The sequence below is a fragment of the Camelus ferus genome, chromosome 12 (genome assembly GCF_009834535.1).
Source record: "Camelus ferus isolate YT-003-E chromosome 12, BCGSAC_Cfer_1.0, whole genome shotgun sequence".
Classification (NCBI taxonomy): Eukaryota; Metazoa; Chordata; class Mammalia; order Artiodactyla; family Camelidae; genus Camelus; species Camelus ferus.
In genome coordinates, this window is record NC_045707.1 from 13,023,319 (window position 1) to 13,039,041 (window position 15,723).

A 15,723-nucleotide genomic window follows, 5' to 3' on the forward strand; every position below is an offset into this window, starting at 1 on the left:
GGTTGACAAACAGCTCTGTTCCTTTAGAGATGTTCCTTGATTCCTCGGGCTTACTGGAAATCTCTCATGGGAATGGCTGGCTCTCTGGTTGGAGAACTGGATTTTCATCTCAGGAGACCCACCTGGCAAATATATTCCAAATTTCAGATCAATAAATTGGCATCCTGGTTCATTTCAGTTTTGTTAAATGGCTCAGCTGAAAACTGTATGGATTCTGTTAAAACCCAAGTCTGACGCATTGCCCCAGTCTCTTTCCCACAGGCATGTTAAGTTAAATACGGTAGGTGTTCAGTGAAAGCTTCTCAGATGAAGTAACTAAAAACTCCACTAGCCCTTTGTTCTTCAATTGAGATTTGTTGCAAATTCTGCTATACCTGCTAATAAATAATTCCTTCCCACTAGCCCACGGTTAGTAACTGGATATAAGGTTCTAGCATTAAGGTCCCCTTGCCTTTGAAACCACTCCCAAGCACATCTGCCGTTTGAGGTAACTTCCTGTTTCAGCTTTGGGTATTTCATTTACTAGCCCCAAGCTTTTAAGACTATCAGCGGGCCACACCTGAGCTTCCCGGTGTTATCTTAGTAACCCTCCTCATACCTAGTGTCCTTCAGGTAACCCCAGCTTGTCTGATTCCTCTCCCCCTAGCTTCCTCTGCTGTCCTGTGACTGCTCCAAGGCTGAACTCAGCTCTTCCCCGGGCCCCTTTCCAAGCATCAGAAATCACTTGGATCTTCCTGCAGGGGGGTGGGGGTGCTGGAGGGGGAACCCAGGCTGCTCTCCAGACCTAGGGAACTGGACATAGACACATGCTCCAGAAAGCTGTATTTAAAAAAAAAAGTTCCCCAGGTGATCCTGAAATGCCATTGAGCATTTTCTTTCCTTCCTCCTCACACTTGGTAAATAAAACCTTTAGGAATGTAAATAGCAAATTGAACTTTTTTCCTGACCGTTTATCATCATAATCACTAGCATTATATAGCCACCTACTAGGTGCTGGATTGCTGTACTGAGAAAACACACCACACACACTTTATCCCATTACCTGAAACAAAACACTGCCACTCAGGATTAAGCATGTATTTATTTTAGTTCAGTTAAAACAAAACATACAATGTTTCATTGAAACGGTGTAGCACTCTGCCAACAAGTCCTACTGGAATTGTTGGCCTCTAACAATAAGGTGGGGATATTTACACTATATACAGAAAGCTTAACACACCCAGGTTCTCAAAGGTCTTTCATGACACTAGATCACATTTCATTTCACTATACTAGATCACATTTTGATTACTACTGCATTTTGAAAATTTAGACCTTATTTAAAAATTTAAATAAGAGATCTGAACTTGCACCAAGTTTTCATGAAAAAATGCAATGTTCAACCGGTCTGTTTATTGCAAATACAATTTAAACAATATTTTCAATTTTTAGTGTTTACACAATTTGTCAATTGAAATCTCTGTACAGGTATTTTGGGGACAATTTTTATAGATACATAATGTGAATTCATCAAAATGCAGTTAAGAAACTTACAGGAATATATACATTTGAACCCAAGACCCAAACCTGACATTATATACAACCTATTTACAAATACATATGGACAGACAATGTATGTACATAAGATTATCATAAATATTGAAAAATAGGTTAGCTTTAATGGATTAATGTTGTTCTATAAATAACATTACAGTTATAACTGAAACATCCACGGAAGACAGTAATGCAAAATGAGGTGACAAGACAGTGGTTTTAATACTGAAGACTGCTCATTACTGGGAATTCACTGTTTAGGAACCTCCAGGTAGACAAGTTCTTGCTCCAAGAAAATCATGCAATGGAATTAACCCTGGGCAGCTGATTTTGAGCCTCAAACAGCCAGGGGATTGGAGGAGCCTCCCGCATCAATTTGCTGTGAGAAGAGGAATATGTATGTATTTTTTCATTCCTTCCTGGTTGCCATGGTATTTTTCTCCCACACGCAAGGATGTAAACTGTAGAGAACAGCTCTTGGTATTCCCCGGCAAGTCTTAAGATACAAAACCAGCAAATCTTTCCAGGAATTCACGCAGAAGTGCCAACTCTTGGTCTGAACTAGAGTGAGGTTCTGGATTCGGAAGGAGTGCCAAAAGCCCAATTCAATGAAAGCAGCGCTATAGAATCCATCCTCTCACTGCCTTTCGAGATGGTCCCCACTTCCGTTTCCGTAGAAACAAACAAAAACGGACCATTGGTTTCACCCAATGTAGCACTACAGGACGTCTTCCAGTTCCACAAGGGTCTTTGATCACAGACACAGCTCGTCTGTAATTCAGTCACATATAATACAAGAATGCATATAACAAAAGCCATGTCTGCCACATTTCTGGCCCTTGGCTAAAACTAAAAATGCTTGGCTCAGAAGAGCCACCTTAGAGCCAGATGACCAAGTGATGATTCCATTATTTGCTTCCCTCAACCACTAATGGAATTATGTATATTAGATTTCTGACATTACACCTGATGAGCAAAGTACCACATTATTTAATAATATATTCACCATACACCGTGACGTACAATAAAGGTGCTCTTAAAGCCAAGTAATTTTTTCACTTCTAACTGGGGTTGCAATGGAAGGGTGAACATGCAGTCAGACCGACCAGTTCCCTCCGGTTGCACTGGTTTCCCTAGCTAACCATCTGTTGGATGTAAACAAGTGATTCTATGTTGTACAAGAATGAGATGACAATCCAGTGCAAGCGAGGTTTTTAAAAAGCTTACTGCATGAGAAACCCAGTGGCCTATATGAAGAAAACTTCTACCAAGTATCGGTGTAACCTGTGCATTAGACCTCTACTGAAGACAAAACATGAACACAACTAAACCACACATTGTCAAGTAATTCACACTTCCGGTAGCAGATGAGCATTCTGAAAAGCTGTACTCTCTGGATAGGTTTGTTTTGGCCTATAGCCATCGAATGCCCATTCTCCACTGCTGGAAGCAATGCCAAAAAAAGGGCTGGCCCAAAAAAAAACAAAAAAAACAAAACAAAACACACCCGGAGCTGTCAACACAACTCCGGAGGCAGATGCAACTGAATAAACCCTGTTTTACCCAATTGCACTATTTGGTACCTCAAAATTAGTTAATTTACTTCCCACAGAAATGGCAGCATTATCTTCCATTCTAACAGATTGATGCCATAAACATTTCAGTCTAAATGAACCAAACAATTTGCGGACAGAGAAGAAAGAGTGATGAACAGAGTTCATCTGATTTGGTACAGCCACAATCAACCAATCATCCTTTACTGGTGAAGCTGGAATGGAAAAAACTATGCTCCTATTCATGGTAGTTTTTCATTACATCATTTTCTCTAAAAATTATTTTGGGTAAAAAAAGTATTTGGCTTATTATGCCTACAAAAAGGCAAATCATTTCATAATACCAGTATTTGTTAAATAACAATGAATTTTTTTTTTCACGGACTTTACTGACAACCGCTTTTGGATCAAGTTCAAAAAAAGCAATTTTAAAAAAGTAAAATAGTGCTTCTGAGGTCTTTAAATATTTTTGGTACAAAAAAATAATAGTGTTTTTCTCAATGGTTATTTCAATACTTTGCTGTAAATTAAGAAGAATTGTTTCTCACATCGAATGGTTCCATTAGGCACGTTCAAGTAAAATCATAAAATATCCAAGTTAAACAATGACACAGCCAAACATGTGGCTTGATTAAAGTTAAGAGTTCGTCCATTCTCTGGAATGGAATAAAATTGTCACTTCCGTTAACCCGAGACTCGTGGTTTTGTTGTTAATATCCATTTCTATCATACAGAATAGTTTCTTTAAAAAATAAAACCAAACCAAAACAAACAAACAAACAAACAAAAAAAAGAGTTCACTTATTCTGCACTCAGAAGAACCAGCGAGGAATCTGCACTTCAAAAGGAAGTGAAACTGAAAACATTAGGTGAAATTTCATAGTAGTTGAGAGCTGACCCAACACTGGCATCAAATGGACTACTGGAGTTTTAGTGGCGCCAGTTAATGGCCTCCTGGGGCGTTGTGTACCCAATCCAAGACAATCAGGGCCATGCTCCCGGCCATCACCACTATGCCGCTCAACAGGAAAAACAGAGCCTGCAGGGAGCGCAGAGAAAACGGGTCAGCAAGCAACAAAACATATGTCAAACATTCCCCTTTCTACGTTAAAAAACGGGCTTATAATTGCTGAAAGTGTGTATATAGTGTTTCACAGAGCTAGTTTCCCCTTACTAGAAGGTATTTAAACTGTCTGAAGTGACTGATCAAGGGGTAGTCTATATAGTGCAATATAACTGTCTTTCAAAATTTCCCTTTTCATTCCTTTGTGGCAAATGAAAAGGTAAGTAATTTTTTTTTTTTTTGGCTAAATAAAGTACTTCATATAACACAATTGGACTGGGATTTTTGCATTTTTTAAAAAGCAAAAAAGCCGTAAGTTACAAAACTAAACCCAAGTTATCTTAAAAATGCAGCCTGGGGTTGCAGGCAGGAGTTAAGTCTACTCCTAAACCTACCCTTCAACTACTGCCACTGTGTGCTCTGAGAGAAACAAGATGACAGTTATTAGTTCATAAACAATTCTAAGCGGGAGGATATAGCTCAAGTGGCAGAGCGCACGCCTAGCATGCACAAGGTCCTGGGTTCAATTCCCAGTACTTCCTCTAAAAGTAAATAAATAAACCTAATTACCTCCCCCCTCAAATAAATAAACAAATAAATACAAACAACTCTAGGACTTCAATCAGACTATAACAGGAGTGGAGAAAAGGGACTGAAAAGCAGCCTTCTCCCTCAATATCCTCACCAGATCATTTACGGTGAACACACACTCTGTAAAGTCAGTTGTTACTACACTTCAAAGTGTATTAATGAACTGCCCCCCAGAGCTTTGCTCTGAAGACGGTTACTGTCTTACCCCACTAAAAACCCCATGTTTTCTCTTTTAGACACTCTAGTCCCGCTTAAGTGCCTGTCACACAGTAGGCAGACCAGCAAACACAGGTTCAACAGTGTGGAAAGTTGACTTGGTAGCTTTACACTCTTCCTGTCTATTCCTCTCTGAAATATCTAATAACTTTCTTGCAATTAACTTCAGCATAGATATTAGATGGCAAACCATCTTTCACCTCCCCTCCTCCCCCAGTCTTTGGTCTGTGAAACACACCATTAAAGATACATTTACTAGAAACTTTAAATGAAATGACATTTGGAAGACTAAAATTAAAGGCAGTTGAGGAATTTCTGGTGTTAGAGTATTATTATTTCTACAGTCATAGCCTCTTACCCCAATCTTCTGTACAGATTTCATAGGTTCTTTCTTCACTAACTTGATATAGAAGGCAGATGGAAGAATAAAAATCAACATAGCAGCTGCAGATGCACCTGTAAAAGAACATTTACCACTCCTTAAGAATTCAATGAATCACTTGATATTAATTTTTTAAACCTTAAAACCCCTGATATTTCAATCAACTTTGATACTTCCGAAAACTTACCAATGAAACCAAAGATATCCCTGATAGTTGGGACAAAGATGACAAGCAAATTGGTAAATGCCAAGATAGACACTGTAATGATACTGTGACGCCACCAGCTGAAGTCCTTTGTTGCACACAGCAAGTGGGTTATGGAACTCCGGATCTGCAAAAATACGCAGATAAATAAAAATTATAGTTTTAATTAAAGGAAAAAACAAAACCCAAATGATATGAAATATATCCAAAACAAACAGCTCTTTACATACTAAAAATTGTACCACCTCCTCGTTTCTAAACATCTGAACACTGAAAAATTATTTTGTATCTTCAGTTATGGGAAAAAAAAAGTCCCAGGATGTTTACAAAATCTACAAAACATTCAAAAAAAAAAAAGCCCCTTCATAAACTACCATGAACTTGATATTGTGGTAGCAGGGTTTCCCTTCTCCCGGAAGAGGAAGATCTCACAGATCTGCACCTTTGACAACTTTTTCCTACTGAAAGGAGAGCAGGTGACACTCACCGGGAAAATAACCACAGGGACTGTCAGGGTGACAGCCACCAGCACAGCCAAGCGGACGATGAGAAGAAGAATGTCAGTTCCCACGACAGAAGAGTAGGTGTGAAGCAGTTCTGACTCAACGTGTCCTGCAGAGGAAGACAAAAAAAAAAGCTTCAAGTGCGCTGTTCTCTCTGGAGAGTAGTTAGAAAACCTAACTCACAGCATAATATGCACCAAAGTGATTAGCTACTCACAAAACGACTATAAACTAAGAGGCTAATAAGATTAATTTGGAATTAGGGTTAATGCAATTAAAAGAACATTGAAAGAAATTTTTTTTCTAAATACCAAGTAGAGATTTAGCCACATGACCCCCATTAAAAACAACAGGAGCTAAATAGCTAAATCCCATGGTTTGGCTTACAGTTTGTGTGTGTTGTATAATCTGAAGGGGATGGGAGAGGAGACAGTCAGGATGAACCTAGATGCAAGCATATCACATAAAAATGCTGTCAAATGGCTACCGGTGTCGCTTTGAAACTGAGTCCTAGAACTCGGATTCAGTATGTACTACAGGAAGTTCTTCAAGCTCTAAATTCAATGTCTCATCACAAGTATGGAATATATCAAAGACTGAGTCTTTAAAGTGTCAGAACTATATCTACAGAAGTATCCCTTTCATTTCACTGGGTGTTCTTTCTGTGAACTAGACATTATTTACCGTAAAATGTCAGGTATCCAAAGAGGGCGGCGAGCAGGTACATGAGAAACATGGCAAAAAATGAAATCTTGGACACGTTCATCATTCTTCTACGGCTGCGGCTATGGGAATCCAAAGGAAAATACAGACATACATTTTAGCTTAGTTACAGCAACAGTCTAATCTTTTATCCCATTTCTTCCAATAAATTTATATAAAAGTTGGTAAATTACTCACCCTTTCAGCTCTTCATAAATGGGAAGAATAGCAGGATGACAGACAAATGAAAAGGTCAGAATGGGCACAGCATAGACAGTCTGCAAAAAGAAAAAAAAAAAAAACTTACTTAATACCCTGAAGTAACTCATGTGTTGTCACAGTTCTGCAACTTAGATTTTATATTCATTTATCTCAGGATCAAAGCCAAAAATGTTTTCTTACATATCCGCTCCCACCCTTCTAATCTGTTCACTAAGTGTGATCGATACCCTCACTTCTCAACGTGTCAGTTACTAACATCATGTGATCATTTCATTCCTCAGTCTATTTCAAGACACAGACCAACACTTTCCCCTCAGTCCTCCATACTTAGCTAACCACGTTTCCTCAAGAACAGTTACTACCTCATCTCCCTTCACCTGGGGAGTGATTTAACATTTCCAGTGGCTATTTTCCCTGTCTTCTTCCCGAAAATCTTCCTTTTGAGAAAATGAAGATTACATTTAGTTACCTGTGAGTTGAAGATAAAATAACGTGGTCGGCAGGAATCTTCAGTCATGTTAAATGCCAAGCCAGGTGCAACAGCTGTTGGCTGCAGTAAGGTGCTGTTTACTGTTTCATTCATTATCAGAGCAACTTCCACAGGACAAGGAATTTGAAATTTCTTGAAAATCACCTGAAAACATATTATTTTGCATTTGTGAGACTGAATGATGTGACAGCTTATTTTAAAAAAAAAAACTCTAGCTTTTAAGAAAAACGGTACCCACCACAATCAGAAAGAACATCATACACAACAAGGAAAGGCCACTGGTGTACCCCAGATATCCTGTAACAGGAGGGAAAGTCGGGGTGAGTGTAACAAAACAGATTTAGGGCAAATCTAACTCGCTTCTGCTTGCAAGACTTCAGTGTGGACACAGCATCAAATTTCTAATTCTTATACAGTCAAGTGTAAAATTGCTTAAAAACACTTGTTAATATCTAAAACAATAAAAACTATCTGTATTTTTATAAAGCACAAGGTATTATAAATGTCAATAAGGTATTTTGGCCCTTTGGTGAGTATTCTGCTAGGATCTTCAAAGCCTTAAGGTTTGAGTGTGACAACTCCCAAAGGCATGTTTTTGGGGCTCTTCGGCCCTCATCAATGTCTACTAACAGGATGCCAACTAGCTGGTGAGGCTCACTTCAATCCTCTTTAGAGACGGGTCTGCTTACCTAAATTTCTCAGCAGTGACAATGGAAGAATGAGCACCAATGACACCAGTAGAACCAAATAGTCACCGTTCAGATACCACAATCTGAATTAAAGGAAAGAAAAACAGATCAGCACCAGCCACAAATACCCTCAGAATATCATACACAAACTTCTCACAAGACTCATTTTATATATTTTTTTGAAAAGACAGGTTTGAAACGAGTATGGCTAATTCACACAGACAGGACAGATTCCTGTGCACTCAGGTTAGAAATGGGGTATGAAACAGTGTTTGACTTCTGTCCCACTGTTTGCTCTGGGAAGGCTGCCAGCCGATTCATAACATTAAATGCTTCTTAAAGGCTTGACACTAACATAGGGAACAAAGCGGCATTGTTAAGCCTGTAATCTTATCTTTTAAGTATTTTTACAGGATTGTACACCAACTATGTCATAGCTTTAGCTCACATTTTTAAATGCTGGAAACAAGTAAATTTTTTAAAAAGTATCTTTCAGACATTTGTTAGCAAGTGTACTTATTGAACATTTCAACAAGGAAATTTTTTCATACTTCGATAAAATACACAGGCAAAAACATAGCAAAACCCAACCCTCCCGCCACCAAAACAAGAACTTATTCCAGGTTGTCAAGAGTATGTTGTGACACCTTGACCCACCTTGAGTCCAAAAACAATAAAAAAGACCCCGTGTGAACTCAAAGAAAATGTCACGCATCCCTCCTAGGAGCTCTAGCAATGCCTTTTCCTTTTTAGGTCAACTGAAGTTTTACATTGCTACTTTTCAAAGTCTAGTCGCCCTGTCAGTTCCACTCAGTTCAGTGTAGCAACAAAGACCCCTCACAGAAACCTGATGCTTAAAGATCAGCTTATTAAATTTCAAAAGCCACGGAGATAATTATTTTTGAGATAATGAGCTGCATGTAAGTTGGGAAGTAAATTATGCCTCCTCGTGTCTACTTGAGATAAAAACCTGTTAGTCCACTGGATGAAAACTTTGCTAGAAGGGTAAGGTTTATATAGCATGGTCATATGTTTTCTGATATTCTGCATTTCAAATAGATTAAGTTTCGAATTTACAAAAAACCAGACAGGAACTGATTTTTACTGTAACTGAAAGCTTCAATCCTAACTTAGGTCGGGCTGTGTGTTACTCAGCTGTAACTCCTCGGGACAGTAAACATAGAAAAGGTGAGTAGTTCTAGAAAACCTGTGTTCACACGCAGGTTAGATGATTAGTTAGTTATCCAGTTAGAAGATGAGCTCCTATCTTCGGCCTTTCATTCTCAAAAGTTCAAATCAGTTTATGGGGAACTTCTTGGTCAGTTTCAATAGGAACATTTACCAGAAATAATTTACTAGTAATCATTTTGTATCCAACCTTGATAAAATGTATCTAACCATTTTCGACTATAATTGTTTCTTATGAGCAACCTTACTTAGCACCTACCCAGTTGTATCTTCATGTTCATTAATGTTCATTAATGCCTTGATCACCAAAGGTAACTCATATTTCACTATGAAGAGGTAGCTTGACATAGCTGGAGGAAAACAAAATTATACCATTACAAGTGCAAAATGTGGCATGTGACACCAAAAGCAATGTGTCACCACTCTCTGCTACATAAAGAGCAAAAAAGTCTACCCAAATCGTCTTAAAAATTCTTACCTCCAATGTTCTGCATTGTAATCGATCCAGAGGCTGCAAGCTTTCCAACCAATCCAAATGCCTTATGTCCCAGCTGTTCATATAATAAAGACCCTACAATTGAAATACAGAAGCAAGAAGTGTTTTAAAAGAGGGGAAAAAAAAATCATGATAGACAGTTGTTTTAGCAATAACAAGAATGCTACCATACCTCCTTCATTGGCAGTCTTCAAAAGGAGATGAACAGAATACAGGGAAAATATTGACACAAATGTCAAGAGAATTCTGATGAGAGAAGGAAAAGGCACAGGGTTATAAACAAGCACATCTATATTTGAAGATGACTTTTTTTGGTTTTAGTTAAACATTAAATACGAAACTTCTAATATTTTGAGGCCAGATAGAAAGCCCCCAAGAATGATGTTTACTCTCCTGGCTAGACTGTCAACAAGTTCTCTTACCTGGCACTAAACATCTGCATTGTGTCTCAGGGAATAGCTCTACTGGCTAAGCAGAGGGTTCACCCACTGAACCAAAGGTGCTGGGATAGTTACAAGACTTATATTCTGACTCTGGCACCATAACAACCAGCTGTGTACTTGCCACTTCTCTGCACTAATAGCTCCTTTCATATGTAAAATGGGTTTAACACCCACCAATAAGCCCAGCCTACAAGGTACTTGTGAAATCCATCGGAAACAGGTTCATGAAAGATCCTAAAACCACTTGGACCATATAGACAAGAGGATTGGGATTATAAATTAACAAGGGGGAAAAGATACTCTAGTGTCAGACACAAGCTTTACAAACACGTTCTGGTGTAAATCAGAGAAGTAACCACAGTGACGATATACTACATTGCACCCCATGGTATGGAACACAGGCCCAGCAGTGTCACAAAAGTAAACAATGCCTGCTGGAACAAGCAGGCTCTCAGTCAGACTGTCTGGGTTGTCCCCTCCTTCAGTCCTTTTACTTGGATGAAACAGGAGGAAAAAAAAAAAAAAAACAACAGAAAACACAGGGACTAAAGGTTCCCTACTAAGCCACTAAATTTTCCTTTGGGGCATGTGTTCTCCCTCATTCCAGCTTTACTTTCCTCCCCTGAGGCAAACCAGGAAAAATATAATTTTTTTTTATTAAAAGGAGCAAAAAAAAATCAAAATCAGGGAAACTCATAGAAAACTCTGCAAAGACAGTCACATTTTAAAAATTCTATACCGGCAAACTGAATACAGTATCATGTAAGGTCTGGCAAAGAAACTGATGTCTGTTAATTAAGTAGAGGTGGTGGCATTAAGCTGCCATTCTAATGCCAAAAGTTTTATGGGGCCTAGTCTGCGGTAGAAATGATACCATCAGACTCACCTGACTAGACAAAAAAGCTGATGGCCCAATCCAAAACAATGTTCAAAGTATGCAGACAAATTCAGTCCTTTCTCTTACATGGAAAGGACAACAAGGGATGGACAACCCCTTGAGGTCATTTTCAACCTCACAACCCCTTGAGGTCATTTTCAACCCCAAAATTAATTCTACTTAATAGGGTTAGGCACTAAGGTGTTTAACCAGACCATGGTAGCCATGTGGCTTCTGGATTATTTACCTCTAAATATACCTTGAAAAATACCGATGGATTTAAAAACTCACTTTAGCACTCTTGATATTATTTAACAATTTATTAAAACGGTTAATCATCAAACATACAGACTCTATTCAAGTAAAAATCAACTTCAAAAGTGCAAGGGTAAGATATCAGAATTTTGCTTTCTCTTAGGAACAAAGGTGCCCTTTTATCTTACGTAAATTCTGCACCATAACCACAGTGGCAGCATTTTAAAACTGCCTCCAGATTTTATACTAAGAGTTAGGAAGGATTTTCAAATATTTAACAATGATGTCATTCAAGTACCCCATTAAAAACTTTGAAATTTTAGGGTCCTTTCTATGTAAATTTCTGGTCCTTCTCTTAGACCTCAAAAAGCCTCAAGCAAGCTTCCAATGCTCAAAAAGCCATGCTTAACTTTAGTGTAGAATTTCACCACAAAGCAGGCCTGTGCAAAGGTCTGCTTTTCTTTCCATGAACACTCTATTCTTGCTGGAGGAAATAACTTGAGTAGAAAGCACCAGTCAGATAACTAAAACACATCTGTACCAAGGAGGCAACTCCATGGGACATGAATGTGTGGTTTCTTGGTCTGCACAATAAATCACACTGTCTTCCATAGAAAGTTCCTTAGCCAGGAGCACACAGTCTCAGTACCTAAGATACACACATCATTGGAAATGCATACTCAAATTCACATATGTTTTTCTTTTATGCTTTTTTTCCTGAAAATAAGGTCCATACTTTCCTTTTACATTCTCCCAGCATCAGTGACCCCAAAATGGTTAAGAACAGTTAAGAATCACTGTTCTAAAGTCTCCTATAGCTCTAAAATTCTATTCTAGGTATTTATGCTGGAAAGCACAGGAGTTACTAATTCTAACTGGACAACTGGGGGGAGGGGAACCAATCAAAAGCAGGTACTTTGCTGTGGCAATCACAGACCTGGAAGAAATAAATGTTAAAAATAATAATAAATTTTAAAAAATCACATAAGGGTAGCTTTTCAGTGTTCAGAAAATTAAGACTCATTTTCCTAAAACAAACATGTTCCAGGTTAGGCAAATACCACCACACCCTATATATTAAAAAAAAAAAAAATTAGTTGTTTTTCCTTATGTACTTAAGAGGCCACAGGTCCTTGGGAAGACTTGACAATTTACTGAACTGATTTGGAGGTACTATGATTTTTAATATTAATAGTTCTTGCTTCAGATTTTGCCACAACAAAAATTCTAACTGCCCTGGATTTATCAGTAGTTCTTTTTTAATATCCAATTCCTGTTGAACTTTAACTATTCCCGTCAACTTAAAGACTTTCGGCTTAATTTCCATTTTAAATGTTGTCCTAATTTTTCCTGCTTGATTTGCTTTTTTGATGTCATGCAATTATGTAGAATAAAAAGGCTTTTGGATTTCTCATATTTTATATTTTAAGCAAATGAGTTTTAACTTAACTACTTCAACTGTAAATTCAGTCTCTGGAGCCAAAATATATGTGGTATTATCATATTAACTGCCCTGCATGGCAGACTCACTACTTACACATACTTACATAAAAAGAGCAATTCCAGTATTAGCCATGGCATAAGAAAGCCCAAGGATTCCACTGCCCACAATCGCATTGCTCAGATTAAATACTGACATTCCAAAGGAAGTAGTACCTGGATGCTACATAGAGGGAAAACGATAACCAAACATATAATAATTAAATGGAGAAAACCAGCTTCGGGCAAGTTAGATTTGAAATCTAAAAGTAAAACTATTCTTTTACTCCATAAAGCCACAGAGACACAAATTATTTTAACTTACAAAGTCTGTTTCATACTTCTTCTTCCCCAAATTTGATTCAAGTAAAAAGTTCTGGTTTTCAGGATCTACATCTGCATAATGGCTGCAAAAAAGGAAAAAAAATTCCTAAATTGAATTGAAAAATACAAAGGAATTCGTTAATACAAAAGCCCCCCTTCCCCATTTAGTTATCACACATCTTTTAAGTAGGAGTCCGACTTTCACATCACGTCACTGCAATAAGAAAAGCGGATAGTCTTCCAGCGATTACACACACTCCAAACGCTAAAGTAAACTGAAGCAACAAAAGCAGAGTCCTAGGTAAAAAACCCCCCGGCGCACACAGCAGGTTTTAAAAAAAGTGCACAACTTCTCCCACCTTTTCAGAGCAGCTTGCTTGGTGGGGTAGGAGTAGTTGAAGTCGCTGTTGGAACTGTAGCTGCTGCTGTCCTCATCTGGGGAAATATTGAACCTTCCCATTTCGGCTTTCTTCATGTTGGGCAACGGGAGGACTCAGGCTTAGAGACTGTGACGCTGGGTTCCTTTTGTCCTTGGCGATGCACGGCCCGCGCAGCTGCCTGCGAAGGTAGAGGCGGCGCGTCAGGACTGCAGCGCCCGCCCGCCCGGGTCACGTGACGCCTCCGGGCGGCGCAGCGCGGCTGATTCATCCCCGGCCAGGCGAGTGGAAAAGTACCAGCAGAGCGAGAGGGGCGGGGGCGCGCCGAGGGGCGGAAAAGTACAGACCGCGGAGCCGCTGAGAACAAAGATGGTCCCGCCGCAGCACTGCGCCCGCGGGGGCCCGCGCCCCCCGGACCCCGAGGCGCCTCTCCAGCAGAATTTAATGTTTCGTTCTCTCCATTATCCCAAGTTTCACGGGAAGGGTGCAGGGAGGGGGGGATCTGTTTGGCTTTTCCCGCAGCCTCCTTGGTCGTGCACAGGCACGCAGGGCACACATCCCACCCAGGCACTGGCTAGGTGTGCATGCAACCCAAGAGGCACAGCTCCTAGTTTCTAGCATTTGCAGTAGCAGTGCCACTGTTTTCCCGTCCCGAGCCCCCAGATGGGGAGATGCCTCTGCGGCAGACAGACTCGAAGGGGGCGGAAAGGGCTGACACGAAACCTTCTCTCTAAGAAGGGGAGATCGCCCGTTCCCGGGCGCGCAAAGGTGCTCAGGGTTTGTTTACACGCGCACGCCCGTGCCCTCGAGCACACCAGTCCACAGGCATTTGGCTCACGAGCGCTTAGCCCGGCCGGCCCCTCCTATGCCCGGAAAGGAAACTGATGCAATATTGATCGCCGATTGTCAAACGTTCCCGGTCTGTCTTCCCCATTCGTGGCCTCCGCTACACTAGAAGCCCGAACCCACCTCCACTGCCCCCAAATTCCGGGACCCTTGGATGTAATTTTCATTAATGCAAACCAGTCACAAGACTCGTCGCAGCGGAGTCGCGGGTCCGGCTGGCTCCCCTCCCCCTAACGGGAAGATGCGGCTCCGCTCCGGGCGGGCACAAGGCCCCCGCGCTGCGCCCCTCCCCCGCCCAGAGGAGGGCGGCGACCCCGGTGCCGGCCCGCGTCAAAGGCTGCCCCGCAGACAGAAAACGGCGCCCCCTCCCCGGGAGGAACCTACCCCGGCAGCTGCCTTCCCGCCGCGGCCCCTCCCGGATGCCCCTCCCCCACTCTGGCCCAGGTCCCCCGCCCTTTGCAGACACCCCCGCGCGCGTTACCTCGGTGGTCTCGGCTCCTGTCTCCAGGAAACAACACGCAAACGCCTTCGGTGAGTTTTTGTCGGTTAAACAAAAATTGTGAAAAAACAAAAACAAAACCCCCAAACCCAACAATAGGCAGGAAAATGATTTTAATTAAAAAAGGAAATGGCAAGTTGCCCAATCGTCCGGCGTCTGCCCTCTGGAGAGGAACCCGCGAGTGTGTGGGAACGCGTGGTCGGGCTGCTCGCGGCGGTGCGAGGAAGGCTCTCCGGGACGGCGGCGTCGTGCGGCTCTGGAGCCGCCGCGCGAGCGGCGGGTTATAGCGGCCGCCCGGGAAGACGCGTCAGTGGGCGGGGCCCCAGCCTCCGGGTGCCTGCTCTTTGTGTATCAACACCACCTGGGCTCCGCCCCCGGCCCGCCCTGCCCGTAGGCCCCGCCCCGCCGCGCCAGCGCCCCTCCCCCGCGGCGGACTCGGGCGGCCCCGCCCCGCCCGCCAGCCCCCAATGCCACCCCACCCCACCCCGCGCGGGCAAATCCCGCTCGGCCGCCTCCTGGTCCTCCCGGAAAGACCCCCTCGGTCGGTTCCTTTCAGTCCGGACGGGTGCCCTAGACATGCGGCTGTCTTTAAGGACGCTTCTCCATCAAATTCCCTTCTGTCCGAGTTACCAACAGGCTTTGCTTTCTCCTCGAGGCTTTTTGGGGACACATTACGCCCACCCAATCGTTTTCTGCCTATTATTTTTGTGATTTACATGGGGATTTTCTCTCGCAAACTTGGGCCAACGCAGCAACGTTGTCTCCGTGGTAGATTTCTGTTCTCGTTCTT

General features: G+C 41.5%; 1 protein-coding gene across 2 annotated transcripts; it reads right to left on the bottom strand.

The window, feature by feature from the left end:
- Nucleotides 1-1,062: 1,062 nt before the first annotated feature.
- SLC38A2 (solute carrier family 38 member 2) lies at nt 1,063-15,215 on the bottom strand. Of its 2 annotated transcripts, XM_032492665.1 has the most exons (16): nt 14,916-15,215; nt 13,571-13,769; nt 13,213-13,294; nt 12,956-13,071; nt 10,006-10,079; nt 9,816-9,908; nt 9,597-9,687; nt 8,150-8,232; nt 7,699-7,757; nt 7,440-7,604; nt 6,947-7,026; nt 6,731-6,831; nt 6,031-6,155; nt 5,526-5,670; nt 5,315-5,412; nt 1,063-4,125 (listed from the first exon to the last, which is right to left on the bottom strand). In XM_032492665.1, the coding sequence occupies exons 2-16, from the start codon at nt 13,684-13,686 to the stop codon at nt 4,030-4,032; spliced, it is 1,524 nt and encodes a 507-aa protein (XP_032348556.1). In that variant the 5' UTR covers nt 13,687-13,769; nt 14,916-15,215; the 3' UTR covers nt 1,063-4,029. The 2 variants fall into 2 exon arrangements, with proteins under 2 accessions (XP_032348556.1, XP_032348557.1); XM_032492666.1 differs by lacking the exons at nt 12,956-13,071; nt 14,916-15,215 and having other exon boundaries at nt 13,571-13,712.
- Nucleotides 15,216-15,723: the final 508 nt, after the last annotated feature.